The following is a 16207-nucleotide window of genomic DNA, read 5'->3' on the forward strand; positions in this document are numbered from 1 at the left end:
AACTTTTTGGCTGCGTTCTTTCCCAGAATTTAGAGAATTTAATTATCATTAAGACTTGATTTTTAAATATTTTCAAGCATTTTGTTTTAGTTCTTACATTATATTCTGGGTAGTTCCTTGTCTATACAGTCACATGCTGTATAATGACGTTTTGGTCAACGCTAGACGACGCATACGAAGGTGGTCGCGTAATATCAGGGGGATGAAAATGCCTATTGCCTAGTGATGTCACATTGTAATGTCTTAGCACGTGTCTGTGGTGATGCTGGTGTAAACAAACTTACTGCTCTGTCAGTCATAGAAAAGTATAGCACATACAGTGATGTACAGTACATAATACTTGAAAATAAACAACTACATTACTGGTTTATGTATTTACCATTTATCATTATTTTGGGATGTATTCTACTTATTTAAAAAATTGCTGTAAAATAGTATGATGTGTTACGTGGGCCTTACACATCTCATGTTTACTGAATGTCTCAACTGAATCGTTTTGTCTTGTGATGGATTGAATCTCATGTCGTGTTGCATGGTAACATGATGTACAGGCTTGTAGCCTAGGAGCAATAGGCCACATGATTTGGCCTCAGTGTGGATTAGGCAATGTCAGCGAGGTTTTTGTAAGTGCCCTCTGTGATGTTCACACATTGATTAAATTGCCATGCATTTCTCAGATTGTATCTCTGTTGTTAAGCAGCATATGACCGTATATAAAGTTACTAGAATTGAATGGAGTCAACACTGGCCAAAACAGAGTGACGTGAAGCTATTAGAAAATAAATTTCTGGTAAAAATAAAATGTTAAAGCATTAGCACTCTAGTTATGTGCATTTGTTTTGGCTTTCTTTCTAATTTTTTCTCTTAAGAACTGTTTTAAACAATTCAGTCTAGCAAGTATTTAAATTGCCTAGAATTTTGCAACCATAAAATTTCATATTTTTAAAATATATTTGTTTGATATTTCTTACTTTGAATAATGTGTGTTCTAATTTTATGATAACTTGACCTTTAACATGTGTAGAGCAGATACTATTAACCACCTTTTGTAGGTGATAAAACTGACTCAGGTAAGGTGACTTGTCCAATTTCATCAGCTTGTTCATTAAAAAATCATAATTAAAACTTGTTTCCTGACTCCCAGCTCTTTCCATTGGTCTATGATGGAAAAATGTGTTTTTTTTTCAGCTAAAATGATGTAGATGGCATTCTATCATAGAACTTTCCATATTGATCTGCAAACGTTCTGATTTTGAAAAATGAATTCTATATGATCACATCTTGATTGATTATTACATAATACATTCAAAAAACTTTTCTGCCATTGCTTTTTTGTTGTTCCTCAATGATATTATGGGAAAGTTAAGTCCATAGATTGAAAAGGCCTCCAGAATATAAACTGTGAGACATTGTTTGAAGCAAGACAAAAATTTTACTTTTAGTAATTTTGTCTTTAATGAGGTAGTAGAAAAAAACACTGGACTAGAGTTACTTACAATCTATGTGACCTTAGGCAGGAATTTAAACCCCTCTCAGGATCTCTCAGTTTTATTATCTATAAAATGAGTTTGCTAGAATAAAATCATCAGAGTCATTTTCAGTCTAAATGCTGTGAGATCGTGTTTCTTTAATAGTATTTAGGCTTCCATACTGATTTTTATTAGCACATCAGTAAACTCGTCTTAAATTGTCTCTCTACCGCAGCCTCTTAATGAGTATGTTGGCGTGAAAGAGAATCTATATTAGATATGGACATAAGTATTCTTTTTCTCCCATTTCTATGATTCAGGAAAATAAGGATTTAAAAGTATAAGTACATAGCCACATTTTCACCTTCTATTCTTCAGTTGGAGGTTCCTAGACAGAAACTGTGGGTTTAGGAAACATTTGAGATCTTGTTCCCACCATATTGCATTAGTTTGGCTCAAATAAATTATTATAAAAGGTAAAAAACAACAAAGCTTTGAGTTTAAAGAATATCCTTTACAAAGACAGCTTCTTATGTTCCGTCCTGCTGTTCAAAATTTAATTACTTCTCTCCTCTTACCATTTCAACATTCTTAAACAATAAAATGAAGCAAGCAGTTCTGGCTACCACTATGTAAACAAATCTGTTTTTATTGGTTTTCTTCCCAATTGCTATGCATATAAATATGACTTACCTTTCTTTGACATTTGCATTGTTTATTTGAGGGTAAAATAAAATCTTTGAGTTTGATAACACACAGATGTTACTAAATGGCACACATGTTACCAAATTTGAACCTTTAGCTTTGGTGTTATTTTACAGTAAGTTTTCGGATCTCTAAATGCAATATTGAACTTTTCAAATCTTCTATGATTCCTTGAATTTTCGATTTGTTGAAAGGTGTTTTGCCAAAGCATTAACATAAAATGTTTTGTTTGCTTTAGTCAGTTTGTCTAAGCAGTCGCACTGGAGCTGATACGCTGTTTGTTTAGCCTATATATTTCAGTACTTAGGGGGATTGATAATCTTTAGAATCATAGCATGAAAGTAATGAGGTTTCTTTCTTCTAGGAATAATAATGGTTGGGGTTATCGTTGGTTCAAAGAAGACTGGTATAAACCCTGATAATGTTGCTACACCCATCGCTGCTAGTTTTGGTGACCTTATAACTCTTGCCATATTAGCTTGGATAAGTCAGGGTTTGTACTCCTGTCTTGGTAAGTTGACTTGAAACTAAACATAATGTGTTATTCAGAGTCTCTTTAAATAAATATTGTAACAGCAATGCTGTGAATCTGTGGTGGCCTTCATCCTTATTAGAACTGTGGTTGAGACTGATTAGAGCAATAACGGCCATTTGTTGTACACCTACTATGCATTCTGACTCTGGTTCTCATATATTTTTTTCCTCACATATTTTTTCTCTTCTTAATAGAGTTTAAAACTCTATAAGATAAGGTTTATCATCTCTAATTTCAGATAAGAAAACTGAGGATGTTACAGATTTTGTTTGTTACCCACTGCTGGTAAGAAGTTGAACACGGGTCTGTCCTATTCTGTGATTTCTGCCCTTTCCTCTAAATGTGTAGCCAGTAAGGAGTCAACCCAGGGTGTTCTGATACATGCATTATACTCCTACCCCAGAACACAAGGTTATGATAGTGCTTGAAACTGAGTGATTTCCCTCCCATCAGAAACCAACATGGCAATTAACAAAAAGAAAAAAAAGAATTCACCATGAAAATAAACCTGAGTGCTGTGTGATACTGCACTCATCTTATATATGTGATTCCTGATGATCGTGACAGAGTATTTATAGAATCTAATGAATTGTTTCCATGCATATTTATACTCTGGGACTACTGTCAGTGTAAGTGAATATGATTTGTGAGAATTGGTTTAGTGTTAAAAGTTGGGTGTGGTTCATTTTTTTAAAATGCCAAATTTTAAAAAAATTAAAAAAAACTAGAAACCCACAGTAATTAAAAAAAAAAAAAAGAAGATAGTTGATAAGCCAAGCCAGAAGAATTTATTCACATATCCTCATATATTTTCATGGATTCTAGGCAGATTTATGGTATACTTTAGACTGAATCTAAAGTATATTTGGTTTTAAGAAGAGTCTCAGATATGTGTTTTTGAACTAGAGAAAGGGCTTTAACCTAACAAAGGCAGGAATTTTCTACTTTTGGAGGTAGCAAGGGAGGCTTCATTTAGTAAATAAAATGACCTTATTGAGTAGCATAAAAACAATATTCAGTAAGACTCAATGTATATGTTCAAGGAATATTCTTCTCATCTAGAAGATAAAATGTTTCCACTTGAAGTAAAGTAAAAAATAATAATCAATGGCCTAAATGTAAGATGTTATTCCTGAAGATCTTGAGTTATTGTTGTTGTAAAATGTATAAGGAATGAGGTAAATTCAAGTATATTCGGTGTAATCTTCAATTTCTCTCTCAATCAAAAAAAAGCACAGAAAATTAGAGTTATGTTATTAAAGGGATAATCTGCTCTAATGTATATTCATAATGTGATAATTGGTCATCCTTTTTTCCTCTGAATTACTATGCAATTTAGAAGTTGATGCTGAAGTCCGGGATTGAAATATTAGTTTGTGGCTAGTAGTTGTAGGGAATGTGACTTAATCTTGTTCTCCTGCTCTGTGAAACTTGCTCACCCACTCACAGGCAGACAGCTGGACACTTTGTAGGCCTTACCCCCGCAGCTGCAGGCTGCTAACTATTGGGGAAGGGAGACTGTCGTCAGTCTGGATCCCAAAAGAAAAAGGGATGAGTTAGACATCGTCTAGTCTTACCAATTAGATAAGTCCCTTCCACCATGAGGAGGAGGTAAGGGAGAAAAAAGAAGGACCAGAAGAGGGTGAAGGGTTTCTTCTTAATATTATTAAGAGGACAGAAATGCTGTGGGTTTGGCCAGGAACATTGAGGGTGCAGGTGGGGATGGGGAAGAAGGGATGGTGGTGGTTCCGAGATGGGTTCTTTTACATATGTTTAAAAAAAAGGTATATTATTTGCAGACTTGAGTACTTAAATTACCAGGCAGTCATTGGTAACATATTTCTTAGCTGCTTGCTAAATACCAGTGTCTTCTCTGTTAAAGCTATAGTGGTAAGAAAGTAAGAAAGAGAATGCCATTGAAGAATGTTATCATAATAAATATGACAGTGTTATAATGTTACAGACCTAAGTATTATAGATTCCCAAAGATAAATCACTTTTGAGGAAAATAATGTGTGCTAACTTTTGAAATTTTATTTTTAAAAGTTATACAATTGACAAATGTTCCTTATAAGACTTAATCATAAATGTGTTACCATCTAAAGCTTTCCATTTTTGAGTGTTTTATATGATATATTAGTAGCTTAACTGGATCAAGAAATAAAGTGTAATGGAATGATACCATCAGAGAGCATAATTTTGAAAAAATAATTTTATTAGTAAATATTGCTTAGGCTTTTCTACACCTTACTTGTCTTCTGAAAGTTGGCTCAAAATAATTCAAGATGAATTAATTAAAATAGGATTTTATGCATTTCATTTGTATCATTTATCTCCCTAAAAAGATGTTACTTTTAATGGGCTACTGTGATACTGTGATTTATAAGAAATACATATTTGGTCATTCAGGTCAGAATATATTTTTCATACATATTTGGTCTTCATCCAAGTTTCCTGGCTGACAGCTCCCAAAACCCTTGGAATTTTCTGAGCAATAAGAGCAATGGGAGCATATTCTGTCATACTATTTTGTCATAATATCTTGTCCTCAGTTTCTGAAATTGCTTTAGAGCCATAAAGGTGAAACAGGGTATCTTGTTATTCATAACAAGATATGAATAACACAACTGGATTTATATTAATGAGGTGACTTTTGGAAAACACCTAAGGATTGGGGGCTGGTTGCCAGGAGAACCAACCAAGAATAGAAGCTTAGATCTTTCAGTGCCACCTGTGATGTCTGGGGAGGGGAGAAGGGCTGGAGGTTGAATCAATTACCAGTGGTCAGTGATTTAATCAATCATGCCTATGTAATGAAGCTTTCAAAAAACCCCAAAAGGATGGAGTTGGGAGAGCTTAGGGGTTGGTGAACAGAGACTTGGGAAGAGTTTTGTACTGGGAGAAGGCGTGGAAGCCCTGCACCTTTTCCCCATATCCTGCCCTGTGCATTGTTTCCATCTGGCTGTTCCTGTTATATATTCTTTTTTTATAATAAACTCTTAATCTAGTAACATGTTTCTCTGAGTTTTGAGAGCCACTCTAGCAAATTAAACCCACAGAGGGGTTTGTGGGAACCTCTGATTTGTAGCCATTCGACCAGAAGCCCAAGTGACAACCCGAAATTGTTATTGGTATCCCATTCGAGGGGGAACAGGCTTACAAGACTGAGCCCTTAACCTGTGGAATCCAGTGCTAGCTCACGTATTTAGTGGCAGAATTGAGTTGAATGGTGGGACACCCAGCTAGTGTTAAAGACTTGCTTGGTGGTGTGGGAACCTACAGCCCTTTCAACCCCACACTAGAATTGGTACTAGAATCATAGCTACTGACTGATTCCATAGCTGATTTAATAAAGGTTTTTCTGAAGTGTCAGTGTTCGGATTTCTAAAGTGTCTGCATTATGACCACTAGGGGGCCACATAAAATCAGCAGTTGTAAACCTAGTGTTTAGTGGTATTCTGAATACAAAGATTAGGAGCCTGCACGTTTAAATCCCAAGACCGCATTCATCCTGCTGAGATGCCTATCCTGAACTCTATAGGAAACACTTAGCAGTCTTCAGAGATAAAAAGAGAATTTCATGGCAGCGATAGGCTTTGGTTATAGAGCCCACGTATTATTATATGGACAAAGAATTGGACATAGAGGAAAGTCTCCCCTAACTCCTCACTTAGGATTTTGGATACTCAGAAATGACTTTGAACAGCTCCCCTGATATCCTGTCAGCTTTGGCACATGTACTGAGACTCAACATTCATTCAGTGTGCTACTCATACCTTTCTTTTAGTCCTGATAAAATTTGCAGATTTCTGATATCTGAAGTAAATATGGATTTTCCCTTCTCACCTCTCCAGCCCTCAAAAAAAAACAAAAAAAAAAGACAAAAGGACAAAGTAAACAAGCTCAGAGCTTTCTTTCCTCCTAACTGACTTTATTTTTTGGAGTCATCCTGAGTAAGTCTTTATTACTTAATGAACTCAAAGTTTTAGCATGGTACTTAGGCCTCCTGCAGTCACCAGAAACTTACCTTGTCACTGTCCACCTGCTCCCCACTTTCTGTACCTTATACTCCATCCAGACTCAGCCATTTACTGATTCTTATACAAACTTGTGATTTTTCTCTTTTCTTCCTTACGGCATTCCCTTCCCCTCCTTGAAGTCTACCCAACATCCTTTTTTTCAACGCAAAATTTGTAGATTTCCCCAATCTGAGGTGATCCTTTTCTCCTCTGAAATCCTGTAACACTTTATTGATACTTATGACATTCTTTACATCTGGACAGTCATAATAGCTTTTTGCATAAATGTAGCACATTCCTTTATGAGGATATAAACTTCTTGAGGACAAAGTTGTGTTTTCGTTCTATTTATTTATCTTTGTAGCACGCCATAGTGGATGCTAAGTAAATAGCACTTCACCAAGTGCTTTATTACTTTTGAAAGCTATTTAATTAATGTGAGTAGAAGTTATAGGGGAAATAGTATATGCATGGAAAATAGAAGATATATATCCCCATGATTTTTGCCATAGTGTCTGTCCAATACCATAATAAATTATAACAAAACATGATCCTTTCAATGAGGACTTAGTATTTCAGAAATATTGGAAAGGTATCTTGCCTTAGCAGAAAGTATCTAGAGATTAGTATCATTATAGAAAAATTAAAATGGCTACATATGGCTAGAAAAGATCTATTTTGAATAGAAATAGAAGAGGAAATAGAAAGTTTAGAGAGTAATCTAAGCTCTAGGTTATGACATGCTTTGGTATGACTTGTAGAGAAAATATAAAGGCATTTATTCATTCATACAGTAATCTTTAAACCTATAGTAACCTTTAAAATCTCTTAAAAGGATCCAAAGTTGGGCCAGTAACTGAAATACCTGTACACAACAATTGTTGCCCTCTCTTTCTTCTTGCATAATTGTGAGAGGATTGTAAAAACTCTTTTTCAATTATTTTTAACTGCATGGCTATATAATCCTTGTATGTGATCTTTATTGATTTGAAAATTATCAGCTTTTCTCTTTTTAGCCAAGATCCTAGAAGCAAAATGTTGATTGATTTCTCATTCTTCATGGTTAACTTTAAAAACGTGGTTTAGTTGAAGCTGTAAGAGCAGTAGCAATCAGCCTCAGGTTGTTACTTCAGTTCTGTGGAAACTAGCAGAGATGCCACCTGGTTATTTACAGGACATTCTGGCATGTCACTGCCTTGATGTGCCAAAGTGAGCAGAAACTGCATTTATTGTGCTTGTCATTCTTCTTCAGAGTTCTTCAGCACTGTACCATCTTAGTTGAGAGCGATCCTAGGTCAATTTAGTGAGAAAATTCTGATGGTAATTTTAAAGGGCATTTTAAAAGTTGTTTCTAACAATTTACCATGCCCATTGCTTTGTTGTTTACACACAAGCAGCTAACATGCAAAGACATAACTCATAACAGCATGTTTGAGGAGAATTCAGGGTGGGAATAATGAATGCTGTTAATGAAATTGTATAATGGTAGTTGCAAAATGCCACCAACAATCTAATAAAAGGTAAAAGCTGTGAATGAAAAAGATGGCAGCTATGTTTGGCAGTTAAATGGAAACATAGCAATTTGAACTTCTTTAGCTATATTAATCCTTCTCTGTAGTTTACCTACATCATAGAATCAGTACCAATATACACAGGTATTAATTAGGCTTAAAATTCCACAAAAGTTTACTTATTCTCCTGTATTCATTTCTTTTTGATGCAGTAACAGATTATCACAAACCTTGTGGCTATGCTACCTTTTATATCTGGCTTCTTTCAATTAGTATGTTTCTAAGGTGCATCAGTGTTATAACAAGAATCAGTACTGAATAACATTCCGTTGTGTAGATTAATAATATGGCTGAATACGAATATGGATACACCACATTTTGTTTATTATTCACCATTTAATGGGCATTTGGATTTCTTCCACTTTTTGGCTATTATCAATAATGCTGCTATGAACATTTCTGTACAAGTTTTTTCATGAACATATGTTTTCAGTTCTCTTGGTATATACCTGGGAGTGGAATTGCTGAGTCATATGATAATTCTGTTTAAGTTTTTGAGGAACTGCACACTCATTATTTTTAGGTTTTTTTCCTGAGAAAGTTTTCCTTCTCTTTGAAAATCCAGGATAATAATTCTGGAGTTGGGATGGTGGGTTGTTTTTTAACGTTAGATGACCTTCCAGAGATTTAGTGTTGAGAATAGCTTAAGACCTGCAATCGTGCTCCCCTCTTCACCTGAAAATGAAACAAAATGGTCTAACCTAGCAGAATATTCTTTTCATTTGTGTTTAATGGATTTTAATGCTTTTAGTTTTCTATTTAATCCTATAAAGAGATTGTTGGCAACCTTAGTTGTTTTTGGAGGTAAGAATGCTTCCTAATTAAGATGTTATCTATCCTTATCTATGGTTTAAAAAGGAGAACTAGGAACCCATTTAATAAATGTTTTTTTATTTTTAAAAAGTCATGGAGAAAATGACATTTATTTGTAGCGTTAGACATATTCCTTTGAATGGAAGAAGATATTTAAATGAGTTTTGTTAGTATAATTATTTTGAAGATGTGATGGCAAATCCAGATAAAGCCATGATAACAAAATTTGGATATTATTTTAATTAGTATACATATACTGATTGTTCCAACCTGATAGGAAAAAGATTTCTAGCTAGTTCAAAATATCTTTAGTCATAGGTAAGAAGATCTTTAAATATCTTAAGATCTTTAAATATCTTAAGAAGATGAAGAAATATAAAGTTCAATGAAAGGTAAGAGTATGAATAGCGTTGAAGAATTTTGTGAGATGTCAGAAAAATTTAGTAACATTTAACTTAAATCTAAGACTGTAAATTATAAAGTCTATAAGATCAACTCTGTCTTTAAGTTATGAAGTCTCTACTATACAAAATAAGTACTAGAGTCATCGAGAAGAATTCAGAATGTTGGCTGAAATCTCTGATAATAAAAAAGCCTTGATCAGCTAAAAGGATATTACCAAAAATATACTGGAATGATGTAATTGTTTCAAGAAGGAATAGGCAACTTTTAACCGTAGGGAGATTTAGGACTAAGTATAAAAATATTTGAGAATTCAACTCATGATATTGATGGTTTAATGCTAATGAGGCAGTACATGTTGTTTATATACTTGTTAGCCCATTAGAGTAACATGTCCTTCTTCTAATTCCATTTTTAAATTTATAATTAAGCAATTGACTTATTCTTGTGGTTGTTAAACAGAAATCTTGCCAAATTTGTATATATTATATGACTATTTATGAAAACTTAAGACCCTCCATATTTACACATTTCATTTATTAGATTTATAAAGATTATTTTAAGTACTTGGATACTTTTGTGAGACAGGTGAAATGTCTAACATAAGCAGAATGTTATTTAGGATATTTAAATTAGGATTAAATTAGGATTATTATATTTAGGATAATAATTAAATTAGGATTAAATTAGGATTATTATATTTAGGATATTTAACTGAATTAGGATTAAATTAGGATTATTAATCAGGATATTTAACTAAATTTGTAAATGCCAAATATTATCCCAAACTCTTAAAAATAATTTCTGGTTGAATGCTTGACACTGTGAATGCAATGTTGCTACATGCTAAATTGTTTTGTTTTTCTTTAGAAAGTATTGGACTTTGTGTTTGTAGGCGGTTATCTGTGGATTAGTTTGAGCCTTACAAGGCTTGGCTTTATGCTTTCCGAGCAGATCTAGAGCAGACCTTATACTAGGGCTAGCTTTACTACTAAGACGTGACCCTTCCTGGGTCTACTGAATGTTCTCAGTGTTCAAAGAGACCTCTCCTCTTTAGGCGGTTCGATCTTGAATGACTTCCAGCCCTTTGTAAACTCTGAGAATTTTTCAGCTTAAAATTCCCAATTATTCTTGTCCTAGCCATGTGGAGTTTACCCTATGGCCTGATATTCAGTTCTCAAACTCTTTCTCTGATAGCTTCCTCTTTTCCAGTATTTTACCCTACAAATTCTTGCTGCCCTACACTCACTCTGCTGGGGTTCTCCCTTCCTGAACTGTGGTCTGGAATGTTCCTTTAGACAGAAAGCTGAGACTATTCTAGGGCTTATCTCATTTATTTCCCTCCTCTCTGGGAATACTGTCTTGCAAAGCCTGCTGTCCAGTGTCTGAAAACAGTTGATTATCTATCTATCTATCTATCTATCTGTCTATCTATCTATCTATCTATCATCTATCCATCCATATATGAAAAATCTTCTAGTCTTTCTGAAAGCACTTAAAATTTTGTTCAGAGGAGACATACAGCATGTCTACAAAGCAAGACAAATAACCAAGCCCAAAGTCAATGGGGCAGAGAAGTACACTTTCTCTATAGGAAAGCATAACAAGAATGGGGAGAGAATGAATAACTGATCAACATAATCTGCCACAGAGAGTTATAACAAAGTCCTGGCAATCTGTTACCTCAGTGTGTCCCAAATAGCAAGGTGTTAGTGGTGACGGCAATGACAGTGATGATAGTAAGTATTCGATAAATGTTAGCTAAGTGCCTGGGCGCTATTCTAGTTAACATGTATTAATTCTCTTAAGACTCGCAATAAACCCCATTAAATAGGTACTAGTATTATTACCATTTTATAGACAAGGAAATTGAATCTCATGGAAATTAAATTTCTTGTCCAAGGTAAGTTGTAACACTGTGATGTGAGACTAGGTAGTCTGACCAAACTGTGATGAATATAGTGTACTATGTTCTCTCTTAGCATAGTAAAGGTTCTGAGAAGTTCTGCAGTGAAGAAATCTGTTTAACTTTATTAAACCTAGTTTTACAATTTTTTTTGGAACTTGGAACACTACATCGCGTTGGGGGGTATCTATTCTTCAGAGGTTGGCCAGTATTCCACGGAATACTTGTACTACAAGATCCTTGTGGATAAAAACAATGTCCTGTTTGACTTTAGAGTTTAGAGTTAAGTGCACTAAATTCAGATAGATGTCGTTTTCTCCCAACTCTTGCTATAGCTAAGCTGTGACCTTAATCTCCTCAGCCTCAGTTTCTTCATAAAATAGAAATGACGGTATCTGCCTCATACTTGTGAGGACAATTAATGAGATGATGAATAGAAAGCATTTAACAACAGTACTTGGTAAATAGTAGGATCCAAATAAATATTCGCTTTTTTATTGTTATTGTTGGTACTACTATTGTTGCTATTTCTATCTAGGTCACATAGCTATTTCAATAAATGTTTGTTAAATTAATGTATTAGTTTTCGGTTACATTACTTAATATTTTTACCTTGTTTATAGCTTTAACTTTGAAATTTTTAGAAAATATGTAACATGTGAATATGTTTGATAACTTCATGTCTTCTGGCAAACTTTTACCTTTAATATTTACATTTGTTCCATCATTAGAAGAGAGGTTGACATGTTGTCTTTTTTTTTTTTTTTTAATTTTAGAGACCTATTACTACATTTCTCCATTAGTTGGTGTCTTTTTCTTGGCTCTAACTCCTATCTGGATTATAATAGCTGCCAAACATCCAGCCACAAGGACAGTTCTCCACTCAGGCTGGGAGCCTGTCATCACAGCTATGGTTATAAGTAGGTTAGTATTAAAGTGTGTGTGTGTGTGTGTGTGTGTGTGTGTGTGTGTGTGTTCCATATGCATGATCTATGTGTATATTAAAACAAATCAATTGCCTGTTTTTATTTCTTGGATCTGTTATTTCATATCCAATTCTATATTATCCCAGGTAATAAGGGATATAAGTGACAGGAATGATACAAGTGCCAGGAATCATTGGGCTTCCAGTTTCAGACATTTCTCCAAACAAATCCTTATGAGATTCCAGAGTAAAATCTAGTGGTGTTTGTATGTATGTGTGTTTTAAACTGACAAGGACATTGCTTATTTTTAGTAGTAAATTGCTCAGATTGGGTATCCAAAAGCCTTAGAAATGTATATACCATTTGACTACTTCCACTTCTAGGTCTTTCTCAGGACTTAAGGATATAGTTAAGGATATTTGCAGAAGATTTAGTTGCCAGGATCCTCATCACAGTGGAATTTTTAATGAATGAAAAAGAGAGAGAACACCTTAGAAGCCTAGGTGTTGATCGAGTAAAGTGTGAATTAGGTATTGATTCACCTTAGAATTAGGTATTGATCGAGTAAAGTGTGGCATAGTCACAAAACCGAGTATTGGTCAGGTGCTAAAAATTATATTGTAACATTTCAATTTACATGGAAAGGTGTTCATTATACATTTAGTGAAAAGAGTAAGCTAGAAATGAGTATAAATTTCCTGTTAAACATGATAGATTGACACAAGTTTATATTCCCTCCTGAAACAACTAAAATGACAGTAAGATAATAAAAAGTGATAAAACCACAAAGACAGAAAGAGAGCAGAGGGCACAGTAGGTATGAGAATCAACAAAATTAGTGAGATAGGAATCAGACGGATGATGGTTAACTGAACAATCAGAATATAAATAGCTAAAATGTAAGCACTTGCAGAAAGAGGGGGCACCCACAAGAAGCAAGCTGCTCTGAGCCTCAGAAACTAAGAAAGGTGGAGGAATTAGCGGCCCTGAGTACTTCTGAAAGCTAACATGAAGAAGATTGGTTGAAAGTTTATGTAAGAAGCAATTAGATCCTCAAAGCCTTTCTCCAGCTTGCCCACCCAGGTGACTGTCTCCTTCCACCTTAGCAGAAGACGAGAATTAGTCTAACTCTGGAGAGGCTAAATCAGAGAGGCTCTGTATGGATTCAGAACCCCCCGCTCAAGTGAGGCTATGGATTAAGTACTGTATGAAAAATAGGAGGATTAGGTGAAAGTCTACATGGTGAACAGTGAAAACCCTATCCCACTTCCTTTTCTTTGCTTGTAGACTGCTGGATAAAGTCTTTCTGAGGAAAGTCATCAGCACAACATTAAAATCTGCAGACACTGTCCCTTGTGGGTCTTTTAGTGAAAGAGCTGCATGCCCACCTGACCATTGTTCAGTGAGGCTCATCTGCTGACAAGCTCTGCCCAGGTATACAAAGAGCTACAAGTGTGCTTTGCAGTACCCGTTAAGGAGGAGCAGACTGTAACAGATTGCCAGACATTTGATTAAGGCTTCTAACATGGAAGACAGACAAAAAAATATTTTAAAAAAATACTCAAAGAAAGTCCAGGGATAGTTGAAAACCGTCAAAAAAATTATCACCGTGTCCTCAGAGAAATAAGAGAAACTGGCATCCACAATGTACGATCAGAATGTTTTACTATGGAGGATTTGAAAACCAGGAAGAGCTCTTGGGCATTTAAAAATATATAAATAGAAGAAACAAAAAAATTTGTAGTAAAGTTAGAAGATAGGGTTGAGGAACTATTTTGGAAAGTAGAACAGAGAGCAAAGAGGTGGACAACTGGAGGCAAACAATAAGGAGAGGAAATTATCAAAGAAATAATACAAGAAAATTCCCCAGAACATGGGCTTCCAGACTGAAAGGGCCCACTGAGGACCCAGCACAATGAATTAGAATAGGAGAGACCCAAATCAAAGCACATTATCATAAAACCCAGAATCCTCCAGAGAGAACAAAACAAGCTACGTATAAAAGACTGGGAATCAGAATGATGTCAAATAGCAACACTAGAAGTGATTCCTTCAAAATTCCGAGGCAAAATTGTTTTGACATAAAAAAATGGTCTTATTATCTACCAAGTGTAAGGATAGATTCAAGAAGTTTTCAGACATGCAAGATCTCAGAAAATGTACTTCCCATATACCCTTTCATGTAAAAGATGATAGATACAGGAGTGAGGAAATCCATTTCATGACAGCATCTGGTTCATTATTCTGGAATGTAGATTGCTCTTTCCTGGAAGATTTAGGCAACCAGATCCTCTGAAATTTTGGGACTTGGTCATATCCGTAGGCCAAAACCCAGCATGGGAATATTACAGATGGCAGCTGTGCACCAGGCCTAGAGAAAAACTGTCCAGGTTGGCAGGAGGACACTGGGCTTAGGGAGGAATGTCTCTAAGAGAAACAAGAGTGGAATTCATCAGTCACCTGAAATGTCTTCAGAGGCATTTCATTATACTTGGTTACAAATTTGAGGCTGAATTAGTAATAAGTAGCTAAAACAATGAAGAAAAACATGAGACAAAGCCAAAAGTACAAGTGAAGAAATCTAGTAACATACTTTGTGGCTCAGTTGTGAATAATGATTCCATTGTTATAATAAAATAACCCTAAATATTTCACCAAAAAGTACTACCAGATTGGCAGAATGTGATGGCAGGAGGAAAGGAGTTCTGAAGGGACTAAAGTGGGGAGGGAGGGGTAAGCAAGACTAAATCTTCCATCTGACATCATGGAAGTCATTAGGTAAAAATTAAAAAATCAAGAAATCGTAGTAAAAACATGTTGTTTAGAAATACAGAATTAAGTGCCAGAAGAAACAGACTAAAGAAGTTGAAAAGAATTGCTAGTGGAAAACAGAATCTGGGGTGCGACTAGGGATTACAAGTATTTTATAAGCTTTGTGGTAATTTTACTTTTTAAATAATGCATGTTTGTTTGATAACATTTGATTTGTTTTTAATTTTAAAAATATACATGTTTAAAAATGTTTAGGAAGCTATATACCAACATGCTAACAGTATAACTCTGAGTGATGTAACTATGGTTGAGTTTTACTTTCTGCTTTTTATTTTTATTCTCTGATTTTTCTATAAGTTTTATTACCTGGGTAACAAAAATATTTTAAAATGTGTCATATCAAGTATTCATGTTATTTCACAGCATGATCTTTGTATTTTGACAGAGAGTTTTAGTCTTTGACATATAACTAGTTTGTTTCATGCAACGTTAGTTTTTAAGATTAGGCTTAAAATATTAAAGTATTTCTAAGGATGACTATTTTTGGACTTTATAGTATACCATTTAATGGGAACACCTAGAAGTTCAGGCATATTGCTTTTATTTTGCTAAAGAATTGAATTCATCAAGATTTAATAATTTCCTAATGTTAACTATCAGGTAGTGGTAAGAACACTTAATCTGATATTTTGACCATAAATTCCATTCTGTGATAATATATAATTCATTTTTCTGTAATGTGGATTGCATTTTCCTGGAAGATTCAGGCAATGGGATCCCATGGAATGTAGGGACTGGCAATGTTTTATGATATGTGGATCAAGAGATTGAGGTTAACCAATTGGTAATGGTTTTGGAAACTAAAAAAAAAAAAAAAAAAATCTCCAAGCTCCACTGAGACATGGAAAGTGTATGGCTGGCCACTATATAACTGTATGTTATTTTTCCATTCCTCTATTCTCAAGACCAGCTCTTTCTATGACTACTACTCATTTTTATTTACTAGTGATAAGACACACCCTATTTGTATCTAGTTTTAATACAATAAAAAATCATCTTTTTAATACCTTGTTTACTTCAAATATAAAA

General features: G+C 34.5%; 1 protein-coding gene across 1 annotated transcript in view; it reads left to right on the forward strand.

Moving 5' to 3' along the window:
• SLC41A2 (solute carrier family 41 member 2) overlaps positions 1-16207 on the forward strand; it is a 106500-nt gene that overhangs the window by 54191 nt on the left and 36102 nt on the right. The window contains exons 6-7 of the mRNA XM_081061064.1: positions 2539-2685; positions 12197-12344. Of these exons, the coding sequence (XP_080917190.1) occupies positions 2539-2685; positions 12197-12344 (295 nt within the window). The remainder of the gene's footprint in view (positions 1-2538; positions 2686-12196; positions 12345-16207) is intronic.

Source organism: Rhinolophus hipposideros, assembly GCF_964194185.1.
Source record: "Rhinolophus hipposideros genome assembly, chromosome: 9".
Classification (NCBI taxonomy): Eukaryota; Metazoa; Chordata; class Mammalia; order Chiroptera; family Rhinolophidae; genus Rhinolophus; species Rhinolophus hipposideros.